The sequence below is a fragment of the Mastomys coucha genome, unplaced genomic scaffold (genome assembly GCF_008632895.1).
Source record: "Mastomys coucha isolate ucsf_1 unplaced genomic scaffold, UCSF_Mcou_1 pScaffold8, whole genome shotgun sequence".
Taxonomy (NCBI): domain Eukaryota; kingdom Metazoa; phylum Chordata; class Mammalia; order Rodentia; family Muridae; genus Mastomys; species Mastomys coucha.
In genome coordinates this window covers 64377096-64393392 of record NW_022196914.1, presented here as the reverse complement: position 1 = coordinate 64393392, position 16297 = coordinate 64377096, and the positions used below count along the sequence as shown (strand labels likewise).

Here is a 16297-nt window from a genome sequence, read left to right as displayed (position 1 = left end):
GTATTGTATGGCTTTGTTGCCCCCATGTTAATTTTGTAGCTGCTCCCTCACCCTTAGCTCCAAGTATAAAGTACTATAATAGCTAGAGTTTCGAGTAAGAGACTTGGTAGCAGCTTTTAACTTTAAGGCCTGGCATCTTCTCAAATCATCATACATCATTAAGTTTCAGTGTACAAGTGATTAACTCCTAATTCTATAGGTTTTTTTTAAAACCTACTGTACTTTCTTGCTTATTAACATTCCCGTATATTGCGTAATTAAAAATTCAAAGCCTTGTTTATGCACTTGAGGGTTTATGGCTACTAGTTTTGACATGTGCCATGCAGTATTTCTGTTTTATAAGAGGTTGAGAAAGAAAGGTAAACTTCTTCCTGATGTAAATAGTCTCTGTGTTTGGATATTCTTTACAGGTTTCTTTGTACATTTTCTGTGGGAGGCACCCTTCTTCTGTGGCCAGTGTACTCCACCTACTACATAGTTTGTAACCTAAGTGCCTTTGGGGTAACTTAAGCTGCTTCATTAATCTGAGCCATTCCTTCCCAGGCACAGGGAGGAGGCTGCCAGGTGGCTGTTGGCCAAGCCTTCCTGGGACAGACCCCATTCTCCCTGCTCATCGACGACCCTACTGTCGGTTATGTCTGAGGCTGGTATATTTCCAGTGTGTTTCCAAGTTCTGTTTGGTTCAGAAATTAGAACAAATTACCCAAATTAAGCTCTCAATGCTTATTTCAATCAGCCAACTTGTTCTTTGGGCTTTTGTTTCTCTACTAAGTAGCGCCCCTCTGCATATATATTGAAGTAAGCCGTATATTTTAGGGGTCCATTTTCTCCATCTCTCCCTCCAAAAAAAAACCTCCAGACTAGCCACACTGTGTTTCATTCCAAGCATCCCCTCTCCCATCCTACCTCATCCAGCAGGTCTCTAAGCTTCCTTCTCTGACTCTACCCACCCAGTCAGCAAGTCTGATACTGCCTCCTCTAACATTCTGACTTCTGCATGACTTTCAGAATGCCCAGCCCTCCATCTTCCACTGTCTCATGTTGAGATGGTGCCCTCAACAGGGTCTTCTGGAGAAAAACAGTGTGAGTCCATTTACTTGTCCTACAGTTGAGTTATGCTGGCTAACCTCAACTGGCTACAGTGCTGCTCTGTAGGCCTGCCCCATTCTCTATTGATTTCCTTCATCACTCTGAGCCCCCAGCCTATCTACTCTATAAGCTGCCTCTGCCCTCTCTTTCTTATTACCCCATCCCCAAGTCTCATTACATAATGCAAGGTAGCGTAGAACCAGTGAACCTCCTGCCTCACCTTCCCTGGCTCTAGGGATTACCCAGTCCAACTTTCCCCTTTGTTAAGAAGGTTGAGCTAGGAAAGTGGCTCAGAGGGAGAGGAGTATTCTCTTAGCTCTGCCCACCTTCACACATGCATTCCTTCTATGCATTGCACTTTGAATGTATGCCTTCTTTAAGCCAGGAGCAGTGGCACACACCTGCAGTGTCAGCATGTGGGAGGTAGAGGCAGGAGGATCAGGAGTTTAAGATCATCTTTGGCTACATCAAAGGTTCAAGGTCATGCGCTTCTTGAGACCCTGTTTTCAAACAAACAAAAAAAATTATTTTTATTTGTGCCCCTCAAAAATCATACTATCCTTTAAGACCCCATTCAAAAAGCCATTCATGTGGCTAGAAAGATGGCTCAGTGGTTAAGAGCCTGTGTTGCCCTTGTAGAGGACTCAGGTTTGGTTCCCAGCACCCACTTAATGGCTCACAACCATCTGTAACTCCAGTTCCAGGAGATCTAACACCCTGTTCTGACCTCTGCAGGCACCAGGCACACACCATACAAAGAAGCAAAGCACTCACACACGTAAATGATCTAAGAATATTTGAAAACGATACTTACTTATGAACTGTTCTAGATTATCTAGACCTAAGTGATCCCTCCCCTTCCATCCTCCAGATAAACTTATGACCTGGAGTGCGTGGGAAAGGCTTTGGTAAACCTTTGCTTATGTCTGGACTGTGTGATATAACTATCACATAAAATGAAAGTATTCTTTGCAAAGGATTTTACACAATATTCTTAAAATGTGGTCAGAACAAAAGCTCTCCAAAGTGCTGATGACTCTGTGGTGAGATGATAGAAGGGCTTGGCATTTCTCTCTACTCGTCAACGCAGCAGCTCCTTATTCTACAAAGTCCATGGATTCTCGAAGGACTCAGGACACACTAGCTTGTTGTGGGGTGTTTGGCTTTTTTGGTGGTGGTAGAAGTGGTTGTGGTTGTTGGTGTTTTTGAGACAGATTTGCTTTGTAACCCCAGCTGGCCTCAAACTAATAGCAATTCTCCTGCCTGAGCACCCTTAGTGCTGAGATTCCAAGCCTGTACCACCAAGCCCAGCAGAAATGGTGTTCAAGGAGAGGGAGGAAACATGGCCTGGGAAAGGTCCAGGTAGGACGTAGTCCTGACTGCCGTTCTCTCTTAGGCCTCCTGGTGCAAGCATGCACTCACTCCTCTGAGGTGAGCCAGCCTCTGGACCTTCACTCATCTGCCTACATCTCGGCCCCTCCACTCTTCCAGCTGTCAAAGCAGCAGCCAAATTCTAGATCCCAGTGGCTCTTGCACATCCTACAGAAGCAACCCGCCATCAGGTTTCTCTGCTTTTTATACTCAAGCTCTGAAGCTTGGCAGGCAGCCAGGCTACTCTTCATTAGGTGAGGACTGGAGTGAACTTGGAGAAACAGATCCATCACCTGGAGCTGTTTCCTGGATGTTAGAAATGCCGTCCAGCTCCACTGAGTTTCTGGATGCTGTGGCAGGACTCGGGTGTCTACTTCTTGTGCAAGCAGGCTGCTTTGAATTTTCAGTTTTCACTTCTTTTTCCTTCCCCTTCAAACGCTGTGAGGAATCCTGTCATTTCTCACTGTCTTGCTGTGACAGCAGTTATGGTCCTGGATTGAGAAACCAAGAAAGGGGAGGCCCTCACTCTCCTCTCTCTCTCTCTCTCTCTCTCTCTCTCTCTCTCTCTCTCTCTCTCTCTCTCTTCTCTCTCTCTCTCTCTCTCTCCCCATTGCTTGTGCGGATTCTAGAACCAGCTTTTTCAGCAGCCGTTTGACCCCTCCCCCCACCCCCTACCATAGTGAATGCTCTGTTTGTTTTTGTGGGGTGGCTTCAGCTTCTCTTTGTTTTGTTTTACAAATATTTACTCTAGCACCTGACTTACAGAATACAAATATTTATCAAAAATTAAAAATTCTTGGCACAACACTCCTGTCCTATGAAAAGGCTTCCATTGTTCCTACAACTGCAGAGATAGAGAAAATGAAACACTATTCTTCAGCACAGTGTGCCGAGCACTGCTTGCTGGTTTTGTGCATGATGTCAGTCTTGCCATCACCAGCACTGCAGAAGGTGGTGTTACTTGGTCTGAGTGGCCTTTAGTTTCGCATATAGAGGTTGGTTACAAAAGCAGAGGAACAATAGGAATTTTTATAGTTTAAAGCAGCGCTGCCCTTGGTCTGAAGTCATGGGAATCCTCATCACAGTCAGTCCTGTAAGCTCTGTTGGCTCAAGTCCTCACACTCCCCAGCGTGCTTGGAGCATTTTGAGAAGGTAGCTGGACATGTAAGGACTCAGTCCCAAGCCTGGGAATGGCTGGGATCAGGAGACCTCATTGGTCACACTCTACAGAAGCGCATCTCCAGGCTTTCCCTTGAACATCTGCTGCCCTGCACAGCCTGGGGCCTGCTCTGAGCAGCACTTCATACCCTGGCAAGCAGCACTGCAGAGGGCATGCTGCTCAGGAAAAGCAAATATAGCAGGGTCAAATGTCATCCTGCAACCTTCTGAATACGGAGCAGCAGTGTTGACTGTTGATGGTGCAGTTGTCTTCCCTCTGCTCTGGGGCCTCTCTCCAAGTGTCAGAATTGGCCCCTCTCCTCTTGCTGCCTCAAGCGATGCTACCTGTGTTATCTCTGTAGTTTTTCATATTCTTTCTAATGAGTAATTACCACATTTTAGCTGTTTATGGGAGAAGGCTTTGTTAGTAAAATGTTTGCCTTACAAGTATGGGGACATGAGTTGGCATCTCCAGCACCTATATAAAAGCTGGGTACAACAGCACAGATCTGTAAGCCACCACCAAAGGCCCTAAAGCTGTCCGGCCAGCCAGCCTAGCTGAATCAGTACACTCCAGGGTTAGTGAGAGACCTGCTCCAAATCCCTAGAGAGGGGCTGACAAAGGCAGCCAGTATTGACCTGTAACCTACACATGTGCACACAGCACACTCAGGCCTTCACATTGATGTTTTCATACGCATGTACATACATATATACATACAGAGACACATACACACATGGCATGCACACACATGCAAACCCTCACACTTCTACCCTCATAAACAAATGTACACATAGAGGAGAACACACACACATTCCTAATGTCTGTTCCTAGTAGCAAACGGAGAGGCCATCTCTGCAGATGTAATTTCTCCGTCCCTGACAGTTGTCTCACTAATAGAGCGTTAGTCAGCTCTGGCACTCTTGCAGGTTATCTTTAAGTTTGCCAAATGTAGTTTCAAACTTTAGGTCCTAAGCACAGGGTTGAAAAAAAATTGGAACATTTTAACTAGGGCCTTATTTATTTATTTTTTTTTTTAATAAGACAACTTCATTGTGGGAAATTTTCCCAAGAGGTAATAGACATCATGGGCTCAAAGGCTATTGCTATTGTTAGGCCAGAATTGTCTTTCTCTGTTTTAGAGAAATTTCTAAGCTTTGTTTCTTGCATCAGTAAAGGAAAAGAACAGCCAGGCGTTGCTTCAGAAATACTGAGATCATCAAGACTATTTAACTATTGTGTTTCAGTCTGTGGTGTCATAAGACCTTACATGCAATAACATACATGGGAGAATCATGTTTGAATTGGAAAGGGATTGCCTGATGGGAATTTTAATATTAAGAGTGCCGGTACTCTTTAAACAGGATTTTAGCTCAGTTGCTACTGTAGTATGTTGGTACAGGAGGATATGGGATGTTTCCACCCTCCTGGGAGGGCATCCTCTGTGTCTTGTGCAACCACTGCTCTGCGTTAAATCTGCTCCCTTATCAGCCTTGGGTGATAGACAATAGGAAAGGGGTTGGTTTTCTTTCCCTCTGCAGAGTCTGACTGTGCACCTTAGGATGGTTTTGAATGTGTGCTCCTTTAGCCTAAACCTTCCAATTGCTGAGATTGCCATGGGGTGCCACACAGTCAGCTGATTTCTTTGCTATTCTTGAATCCCAACTAGTGCAGGAGGAGGTTCTTTTGTCTCCTGGAGGGGCTAGGGCCTCCAAAGTGCTAGGTAAGTACTCCATGCTGGGCTATAGGGCTTTACCTCCAAGATTGAGACTGGGCTGTACTAAGTTGCCCAGTCTCTCCTGGTCGCCCAGGCAGACCTTAAAATTGTAATCCTCTTGCCAGGCAGTGGTGGCGAATGCCTTTAATCCCAGCACTTGGGAGGCAGAAGCAGACGGATTTCTGAGTTCAAGGCCAGCCTGGTCTACAGAGTGAGTTCCAGGACAGCCAGGGCTACACAGAGAAACCCTGTCCTGGAAAAACAAAAACAAAAAAAACAAAACAAAAACCAAAAAAAAAAAGTTGTGATCCTCCTGCCTTAGCCTCCCAAATAACTGGAATCACATGCCTATGCCATGAGGCTTAGCTTTCTTCTCTGTCTCTGTCTCTGTCTCTCTGTCTTTCTCTCTCTCTCCTTTTTTCTTTCTTTCTTTTTTAATTAGCCACCTTTGTGGTTCCACTAGAACCTTAATAGCTCACCTTATGTTTTGTTTTGAGACATGTCTTCCTGTGTAGCCCAGACTAGCCTCAAACTCTCCATCTCCCTACATTGGCTTCCCTAGTACTGGGACTGTAGGTGTGGATCACCACACCCAGTGCCTATTTATCTACTTCTTATCTCCCTTCTGGGTCAGGAGGCTCTCATAAAAGAGATTGCTTTATTCACCTTTGTGTCTCCTCTATCTTAAAGTTGTATCTATCTTGGACCTTACTCTTGGTCCCCCACTTCTTCCACTGACTTACCCCTAAAGCACACACCCCTGCTAGGTCAGTTTCTCTCCTGCCCCACTCCATTGCCTTTCTGTTTTCACTAGTTGGAGGTTGCTATGAGATTTCCAGGAAACTTTCTGTTTGTTTGTTTTGGTTTTTGGTTTTTCAAGACAGGGTTTTTCTGCATAGCCCTGGCTGTCCTGGAACTCATTTCATAGACCAGGCTGGCCTTGAACTCAGAAATCTCCCTGCCTCTGCCTCCCAAGCGCTCGGATTAAAGGCGTGCACCACCTCTGCCCACCAGGAAACTTTCAAATCAGATGGTTCCTCTTGCCTTTCTTCTCTGCATCCTTGCGAGCGCCAGCACAACCTTCCTCTCTTTCCCACCTTGTTTTCCTCAAAGACATTCGGTCTTGTTTTTCCCACTACCCTAGATTACCTCACCCTTAGAGAAAACACGGGGTGTGCCACAGGAAGGGCACTGTGAGCCATGAAACAATCTCAAAGTCCACTGTGCAGACAGCTGGGGACTATGCCAGGTGCCCAGGTGGCCTCACCTGTCCTGGGCAGGGCACTCGCTCTGCTCCACATAGGAAGAAGACAAGTCTGGCGCTGCTCCTGGAGTGGCTGGGTTGAAAGGCCACAAGAAAGCTATCGTGTACGCTGGCTCCAGGATACAAAGCTAGTGGAGCCAGTCCGCTCTCCTTGCCATGTCTTCATAACTGATAAAGGATGAGCATCCTGCATAGGCTAATTACATTTGCTATTAAAATATTGCCTCAAAAGGTTTGTACTCTTGCATAAATGAAGGCCTTCTCTCTTCTACTTAATGAATTATCTGTTCTTCCTCACTGATAGTGGAGCTGCAGTCTCTTGTGTTTTCTTTTAGCTTTATTAGGAGACAAGTAATTTTCAGGAAATGTCAAAGCAAGAATGCAGTTATTTCCCTGAACAGAGGTAGATCAGTAAGTGCCTTGGTGGGGGAGGGGAGGCAGGGGTAGGAGTTATCAAATCCCACTATTCATCTAATAGCCTAGAAAATATAAGGACGGCATATTCCCATTTTATAGATAAGGAAGTCAAGGCCGAGTACTGTGTAGCTAATGTATGAAGCCACAGTTCAAACCTGGGCCTGACTCGGTAGCCTACCTAACCTTGCCTTAGAAACCCTCAGGGTCAGGGTTAGAAAGGGCCTTGATAATGCCGAAACATAGTTAGGGCTCTTCGAGGATTCTAAACCTCTGGCCACTGATTGATTTCCCTTCCTAGGAGAACTGATAGGATCTGACCGCAATCTCCCAGAGGACCTTAGATCTCTTCTCCCTGCCTCTCTGATGGGTCAAGTTTCTTTATTGTGTAAACACCACTGAGTGGCTGAAGGCCAGAATTGCCTCCACCTGTGGCCACCAACAATGTCACCAACAATGCCTCTCAAGGAGTACAGCGACTTCTTAAGCACTAAGACTCACTAAACTACTTTTCCTTCCATAACAAAAGCTAAATCCTGTGACCAAAATGACTCTTAAACTCTTCTCAAAGCTTCAGTGCAAGGGAAATGGAACTATTAAAAGAACATTGCTCTATAATTGAGGAAATTGAATCAGCGTGTTTGGAGACATAAGCAGAGGAAGACTTTGAGCTGGGCTCAGCTGCATGTTCTGAGACTAAACAGTGCCCTGTTCTGACGTGGCTGCAGGCAGAGCAGGCCTGAGCCGTCTCTTCGCAGCAGTGAGCACACGAGCTTCCCGGCTTCCTTTCCCTTCCCATGAAACTCCCCTACTAGCCCACAGCAGTTGGCAGAGAACTTAGTCAGATGGTGCGTCTTGGGCAATGTCTTAATATTTTGTTCTTTTTCTGTAATATTTGAGGTAGAAATGCACCCCCCCTCTTTTTTTTTTTTTTTTTTTGGAGGCAGAGTTTCACTATGTAGCCTTGGCTGGCCCTGAACTTGCTATATAGATGAAGCTGGCCTCAAACTCAGATATCTGCCTGATTCTGTTGGGATCAAAGTCATGTACCACCATGCTTTGTAATAAACAATGATATATAGTAAGCAGAGCTTAAACAAGAAATATCTGTGGAAAAATCCTAATTATTGCCAGGTGTAATGGAATACAATTGTAATCTCACTGCTTAGCAGGCTGAGGCAGGAACATAAGAATCAGAGATGAAGTTACACTTTATAATTCCTGTCTCAAAAATAACAGTAACAACAATAATAATAATGGGCCATTGATGATGTAGTTTCATTGGGTAAATGCTTGCCTAGCATTCAGAGACCTCTGAATTTGATTTACGTAGATCCCAGGAATTGAATGACCCAGGCACAGTGACAGTGGTGCCGTTTGTCACTTCATGACCCATTATTGAGGGTGGGTCATAGATGTATGGATCATTATCCTGTGTTCTCTGCTATTAGGATATATTTGAAGTTTTCCTTAATACAAGGTTTTAAATATTGTTGTAATTCTAGAAATCTAACTTGCATTGTCGATGCTGTATAATACCACTGTACCAGAGAGCACAGGCCTTCCTTGCTCCACACATTGACACAAAACAGTGGTCAGACTGAAACACATTGAACAGTGATGGAGAGGGAAGGAAATGGGGGTGTGTTTGGACTAAGGAGCTCTGATACTATGCTTCTTAGAATGATGGAGCCTATGACAAGAATAGCCAGTCATATTTTAGAGTCTCAATTACTGTTGGAAGGGTAGTATTACTGCTGACCATGTAAGAAAAATTTTTTAACTTGTTAACATTTTTTTCAACATATCAAAACAACACAAATGAAACGCAGCTCCAAATCCTCATTGGCACAATTTCTAAGAAATCGAGTAGCCATGGCTGCAGGTTCTTAAGATGCTTATAATAATACAACAAGATTGCTGTGCTCCCTCCCAGTGTTGTATGAACCTGTTTTCACATCCTTCTAAGCATCGTTGTGCTCCAGGCCCTGGGTCTGTGCGTACAGTAGCAACACAGAGCTTTGGAACACCTGCAGTGACGCCGATGCAGGTTTGCTATCAGTGTGAAAGGCAGCAAACAACAAAACTCAAGGATATATAAAACTTCTACATGTTGAGTGGAGCAGTGATAGTGCACACCTTTAATCCCAGGCAGAGGCAGGCAGATCTCTGAGTTCGAGGCCAGCCTGGTCTACCAAGCAAGTTCAAGGACAGCCAGGACTATAAAGAGAACCCCTATGTGTGTAGGATGGGTGGGGGGGAGGGGATTACATGTTGAAATGATAACATTGTGGTTACAGTGGAGTTCAAGTGTCACCACCACCCCTTCCCCCCACCACAGCCTCCCCAATAGCATGGAGTACAAGTGCACACCACTCTGTCTTGCTTGAAGAGTTTAAACAAATATTTATGAATTTCATGAGACTGCAGAGGTATAGCTTAGTTAGTAGATAGAGTACTTGCCTGGCCTATACTTGGCCTGAGCTCAATCCGCACTAAGTATGAACCAGGAATAGTGGCTTGTGCCTGTCATCCCAGCACTTAGGAGGTAAAGACACAAAGGTCAGAAGACCAGTCATCCCTTGCATAGCAAGTCCGACGCCAACCTGAGACCAAAAGATACTAATTTCACTTTTAAATATTTTTTATATGTTGTTGATAGAGAAGTTAAAGTTAAACATATATTTCATAACTGTATTGGTCTTGCTGCCTGAGAATTTAAGCAAACACTAACTTTAATTGCCTACTCCTTACTAGGATTCAGACTACTAAACGTGAGCTTGCATCAGGGACGACCAGCTCAGTACACTGGACTGCATGCAGCTGAAAATAGCTATGAGTATGACAGCCCAGAACAGAATCACAACTTACCTAAAATGTTTTGAGGGGTTTTTTATCTTGTTTTGTTTTGCAATTTTTTTCTGTTAACACCATGGCCTGGTTCTCAGGTGTAAAGTTTATAAACGTCACAGCATCAAAAGATTGGACGTATCAGCTAGATGATTTGCAAGTTACAAATGATTCCTGTTTATGTACAAAGACAACTCCAAAGTTTTATTTTATGGCTCTTATAGGGTATTAACTAGGTTTGCTGCTGTCTAACTTAGTGGATTTCACTGATGTTTTATTTTACATAATAGTTAAGTTTCTGATGGTTGCAACAAGCAGGATCTTGTTTTCAGTCCAAACTGAAACTACTTTAATCTCTGGCAATTCTCTATTTCTTCCTGTACCAAAAAGGATTATCATTCCTATTGGTCAGATCACGTGATAAGTATAACTGTGAGCAGTACCCATTTATTTTATATGTGCATCTAGAATTAGGACTCATTGAATTCATTCCCAGGACAGTGGAAGGAAGGATCTGAGATGAACGGAGCTGTGCTTTTGTGCCGCTGAGCAGCAGCTGTTCTCTTTCAGCATATCTGCCCATGTGTTTATGTGAAAAAAAAAAAAAAAAAACAGAGGAACTGGTTTGTTTTAAAATTCCAGACTTGCACCTCCAAAGACTTCTGTCCTTCCACTTCTGACCCCTTGGAAACGCTTGTCACTTGACCATCCATAACAATGTTGCTTAGCTTTCCTTGGGGGGTGGGGGTTGTTTTGTTTTATTTTGGGTTTTTTTTTTTTTTTTTTTTTTTTTTTTTTTTTTTTTTGTGAGCCCCTTATAAAAATACCTGAAGCCTTTTGACAGTGGCCGTGTTCCTGCTCGAAAGTACATGCAGCCCATAGCCTTGGAACACTTGCCCAGCTAACCCTTCTGAAGCACAGTGCAACTGGGCTAACTGGTGTCCCTGCCTGCCTTCATTGTCAGCTCCCAGCTGAGAATCTAAGAACAGGAGACAATAATTAATATTTGACAGGGAGTTCAGACCTGAGGCTGAAGCTCCAAATCTCTTAACTACAGGAGGAAGGAGTGAGCTGCAGTGTGTGCAGAAGAGAATGTCTAGACTTGAGTAAAGCTGAAGCCCGCTGTTTTTGCATCCCCCTCACCTCTTTCTCCCTTGTGTCTGGGGATCTGGAGGATTGCTGTGCCCGTGAGTTATTAGGCATGATGTTTTCTTTTATTAGGTTGGAATGAAATACAGAAACCTAATCCTGAAGCCTGGGGGGTCCCTGGACGGCATGGACATGCTCCAGAATTTCTTGCAACGTGAGCCAAACCAGAAAGCATTCCTAATGAGTCGAGGCCTGGATGCTTCATAAACCAGGGATCCTGGGAGCTGTCCATGTCTGGAGGACAAGTCAACACCGCCATGTGGTGCCGGCCTGGAGACTGAAGGGAATCTTACAAATGAAAACTTAGATTTCTATTGATTTGCTTTTGTTTTTTAATTTTAAAAATTATACAGATGTAAATGGAATTATAAATACTGTGACCTAAGAAAAGACCCACTAAAAATAATTGTACTATAAAGTTTCATAAAAACAGATTTGATTTCTTTTGATAAAAGTTTCATATGAATGTAATTTGATTTTTTTACTGTTATAATCCAGATAATATAATGTAAGAGGGCTAAGACATTTTAAATTGAATCACATACATGATATAATTTGATCCTTCTTATATCTTGAAGTTTTATACTTGAGATTTCTGGACTGATAAATGAATCATCACATTCTCTCTGGTAAATATTTTCTCAGAGCCCTGCGTCACCCTTGACCCTCTGCCTCAGAGCTAAGCGACAGTCTGCCTGTGTATGTCAAGGCCAGCAGGACGACAGTCTGCCTGTGTGTGTCAAGGCCAGCAGGACGACAGTCTGCCTGTGTGTGTCAAGGCCAGCAGGACGACAGTCTGCCTGTGTGTGTCAAGGCCAGCAGACACTGTTTGTCTTATGTAGTGAGCTTCATGATTCTCGGCTTTCTATCACACTTATATATCTCCACTTAGATTTGGGTATTTTTTCTTTCTAAAGTTTAATTTCTAAAGTTAATAATATTATTATTTAGATAATGTTTTTAATTTTGTTTTAACTGGCGTAATATGTAAGTTTTGTATCTTGCACTAGAAGTTCAAATGTCGTCTTCGGTTGCAGTCACTGTAAGAAAAGCTAAGGAACTCAGGCATCTTTTGGGTTCTTGTTCCTTTTAGTATTTGCTATGTATTTGTTTCTGCTTATTTTGCTTATTTTTTTAATTTTGTTTGTTTGAGGCCACCAACCCACCATGGAGCCAAATTAGCCTAGAACTCATGGTAATTCCCCTGTTTCGGCCTCCGAAGCCTTAGGGTTACAAGTGTGAGCTGCCTCAGTCAACTCAGTTCTCATGTTTCTAAGAAGGATTCTGACCCTGCCTCCCTGAAAGTGGTAGGTAGAGCCTGTAGTCACAGTGTGTTGACGTGCCAGGGGGAGAGATGACACTCACTGGAACATAGTTTTTAAAAGTCCAGAAGAGAGTGGGTTGGAGCAGAGCGTTTGAGATCAGCTGCTCGCAAGTGTTCCATGGGAAAAGGCCCTTCAGCTGCCTCTTTCATATGGCCACTGTTAAGTGAACCTCCAGATCTCTAACTGCTTTTATTGAGACCTAAGTTTCCAGCTCAGCAGCAGAATAGAGAGCTCACAGCATTATTTTAGCCCTGGGAGTCTACTCCAAAAGGAAGCCAAATAGGACAGAGAGGAGAAAATGTAAAGGAGCTGTGAACGCACTTTCCACCGGCCTTTGAGTTCTTTCTCAACACATACCTGAGGAATGACTTTCCTGGCAGGCAACGAAATTAGACCCTGTCTGTTCTTTAGACCAAGTGGACTTTGTGTTAAGTAAAATATTATGTCCTGTAATAAAGTTATACAGAGTACCAAGAGCTGGTACACAGCAGGGAAGCCCTTTGTTTATGTAGTTTGATTTGATATTTGCAGGGCTAGGCGTCTAACCTCCGGCTTCCTCACCCATGCCGGCAAGCGCAGTGCTCTCCCAGCTGTTTTTATGGTGGTGGTAGAAACCTCTGGAAGCTTCTCACATCTGTCCCCACCCCCATTTTTGTTTTCTACTTTGAGACAAAAAAAGGGGGAAAAATTCTCTTCAGCTTTTTCTGTTATTGCCCAGTGTGTCTCCTTCAAAATAACTTTATCATAAATCTTACTTTACTTGGAAAATCTAATAGCTGGGGTGTAGAAGACTGCACACAATAAAGTTACATCATTGTCCAAGAGAATGAGCTCACATTACTTTTGTATTTTAATGTTAAAGCTTGTATTTACAAGAGAGCAAAGGCACAGTGTAGTGTCTCAGCCACACAACCACCCCCGGTGTTGTGTTTATAGGTAGATGCCACCACAATCTGCTTAGGCTTTTATTTGGTTGAATATTCTTGCATGTTCCATTTCCTCATAAGGCACAGGTTTGGTACACCTGTTCAGCTGTGTTCTTCCTCTGTTCTCAAGCTTTTCCACTGGCTATTTGCAGATATGCAGAGGCTGCTCTAAAATGTTCTTCCCGTGGTACAATGTCTGCAGCATTTGTCATCAGAGAAGCTATATGCCTAAGAAAGTTTCAAAGAAAGTGTTCACTGTGTCTATTGAGAATCTTGCTATCTCTGTTGACATGACACCTTTGAGAGATAGGACTGGATAACTTTGACTAAGTGGATTCCTAGCTATTGAATAAAGAGGGGGAATTTCAGTTCCTTAGCAAAAAGCAAGAAACTCCACTAAAAAGAATTAACTTATAAATAACAGCTGGAATAGTTATATATGAACATGTTATTAAAAGATTCCTCTACTAAGACGAACATAAAACAAAATTAATCAGATCCCATTGTCAGGTAGAGGTAAAACCTCACTGGGATGGTGTTACTTGGCAACCTTCCGGCCAAATTTCAGTCGCACCTTACTGTTTAGCACATGTAGGGAGGGGCCTGTGGGAAGCACAAAGCCTTGGAAGAGGTTTGTATCCAGGTCAGAAGTCCCTCTGGATCCCAATATGGCTAGCTCCCATAAGGAATGAGCAGGCTTGTGTTAGCATTACAGGTGTTTGGAAAACCAACAATATGGTGATGACTTTGAAAATAGCCCTCAAGAGGAAAATTTGTCTAGAGCGAATTCTCATTGTTTCAAATACTTACACAATATGGAAGAGCTGATGTCATGGCTAATGATGTTGAAGCTTAAAGGTACAATTAAAAAATAGTAGACCTCAGTTCAGTATGAGGAACGGCTCCTAACTGTTGTGTATCTTCCATGGGTATTACAGACATCTCCACAGGTAAGCTTTGAGGTTTCTTTCTGTAGTGATCAGGGAAACATAACTTGAATGAGAGGTTCATATTCTGCATCTAAGGGCACTGAGAACTGGGGATATGGGTTACTGTATAAAATACATGCTGGGCAAAGTGAAGACCTGAGTTCAGAACCCCATCACCTACAGAAAAGCCAAGTATGGCAGGAGGCACTACTACTGTGCTAATCCCAGTGCTAGGGGGATAGCAAATAGGCCAGCTCAATGGCCAGCCTAGACAAATTGGTAAGTCCCAGTTCAGTATAGAGGACCAGTCTCAAAACATAAGAGGAAAATAATATCAATCTCTGGCCTCTACATGTACTCTGGCACACACAAATGCACGTGAATGTGCACAGAGTGCATATACCATACACAAATAGAAAAGGCATTGGCGAGGGCTAATATCCAATATATACAAAGAACTCAAGAAGTTAGACTTCAGAAAGCCAAATAACCCTATTAAAAAATGGGGTACAGAGCTAAACAAAGAATTCTCAACTGATGAATACCAAATGGCTGAGAAGCACCTAGAGAAATGTTCAACATCCTTAGTTATCAGGGAAATGCAAATCAAAACAACCCTGAGATTCCACCTCACACCAGTCAGAATGGCTAGGATGAAAAACTCAGGTGACAGCAGATGCTGGAGAGGTGGAAAAAGAGGAACACTCCATCATTGCTGGTGGGACTACCACTCTGGAAATCAGTTTGGCGGTTCCTCCGGAACTTGGACATAGTACTACCAGAGGACCCAGCTATATCACTCCTGGGCATATATCCAGAAGATGCTCCAACATGTAATAAGGACACATGCTCCACTATGTTCATAGCAGCCTTATTTATAATAGCCAGAAACTGAAAACAACCCAGATGCCCCTCAACAGAGGAATGAATACAGAAAATGTAGTACATTTACACAATGGAGTACTACTCAGCCATTAAAAACAATGAATTTATGAAATTCTTAGGCAAATGGATGGATCTGGAGGATATCCTGAGTGAGGTAACCCAATCACAAAAGAGTATACGTGATATGCACTCTCTGATAAGTGGATATTAACCCAGAAGATCAGAATACATAAAGTACAGTCCACAAACCACAAGAAACTCAAGAAGAAAGAAGACCAAAGTGTGGATACTTCATTCCTTCTTAAAAGGGGGAACAAAATACCCATGGAAGGAGTTTCAGAGACTAACTGTGGAGCAGAGACTGAAGGAAGGACAATCCAGAGACTGTTCCACCTGGGAATCCTTCCCATATTCAACCACCAAATCCAGACACTATTGTGGATGCCAGCAAGTGCTGGCTGACAGGAGCCTGATATAGCTCTCTCCTGAGAGACTTTGACAGTACCTGACTAATACAGAAGTAGAGGCTCACAGCCATCCATTGGACTGAACACAGGGTCCCCAATGAAGGAACTAGAGAAAGGACCCAAGGAGTTGAAGGGTTTGCAGGCCCTTAGGATGAACTACAATATGAACTAACCAGTACCCCCAGAGCTCCCAGGGATAAACCACCAACCAAAGAGTACACATGGTGGGACTAATGGCCCCAGCAGCATATGTAGCAGAGGATAGCCAAGTTGGTCATCAGTGGAAGGAGAGGCCCTTGGCCCTGTGAAGGTTCTATGTCCCAGTGTAGGGGAATGCCAGGGCCAGGAAGCATGAGAGGGTGGGTTAGTGAGCAGGGGGAGCGGGGAGGGAACAGGGTTTTTTTGTTTGTTTGTTTTCATTTTGGGCTTTTTTATTTTATTTTATTTTATTTTATTTTCCAGACGGGAAACTGGGAAAGGAGATACCATATGACATGTAAATAAGGGAACTATCTAATTAAAAAAAGAAAAGAAAAGGCATTGGCATAGTGTTGCTTCCATCACACTACAGACAGACCGTTTACAGTTAGTGTCATAGTCATCTGTACTTAGCCTGCATAGCTTCTATTGGAGCTTCTCAATCTTCCCTGGAATCTGACATAATAGTTAACATCGATAGTCAAGTTGATTGATTCAAGAACCCCTAGTAGAACCCCTAGTTGTGTCTACAGAAAAATTTCCAGGGTGGATTA

General features: G+C 43.4%; 1 protein-coding gene and 1 long non-coding RNA gene across 4 annotated transcripts in view; both read left to right on the top strand.

The window, feature by feature from the left end:
- Positions 1–14148, top strand: part of Nln (neurolysin) — a 92647-nt gene extending 78499 nt beyond the window's left edge. For 2 of the 3 annotated variants that reach the window (XM_031360710.1, XM_031360711.1), the window contains one exon: positions 11086–11633. In XM_031360710.1, coding sequence (XP_031216570.1) covers positions 11086–11220 — 135 coding nt within the window. In that variant the 3' untranslated portion in view covers positions 11221–11633. Of the gene's footprint in view, positions 1–11085 lie in introns of all 3 variants that reach the window. The other variant, XM_031360712.1, reaches the window with a different exon arrangement.
- On the top strand, positions 7–3575 carry LOC116083918. Its single transcript, XR_004115939.1, has 2 exons — positions 7–1083; positions 2486–3575. It is a non-coding gene; the product is annotated as an uncharacterized LOC116083918 (long non-coding RNA).
- Positions 14149–16297: the final 2149 nt, after the last annotated feature.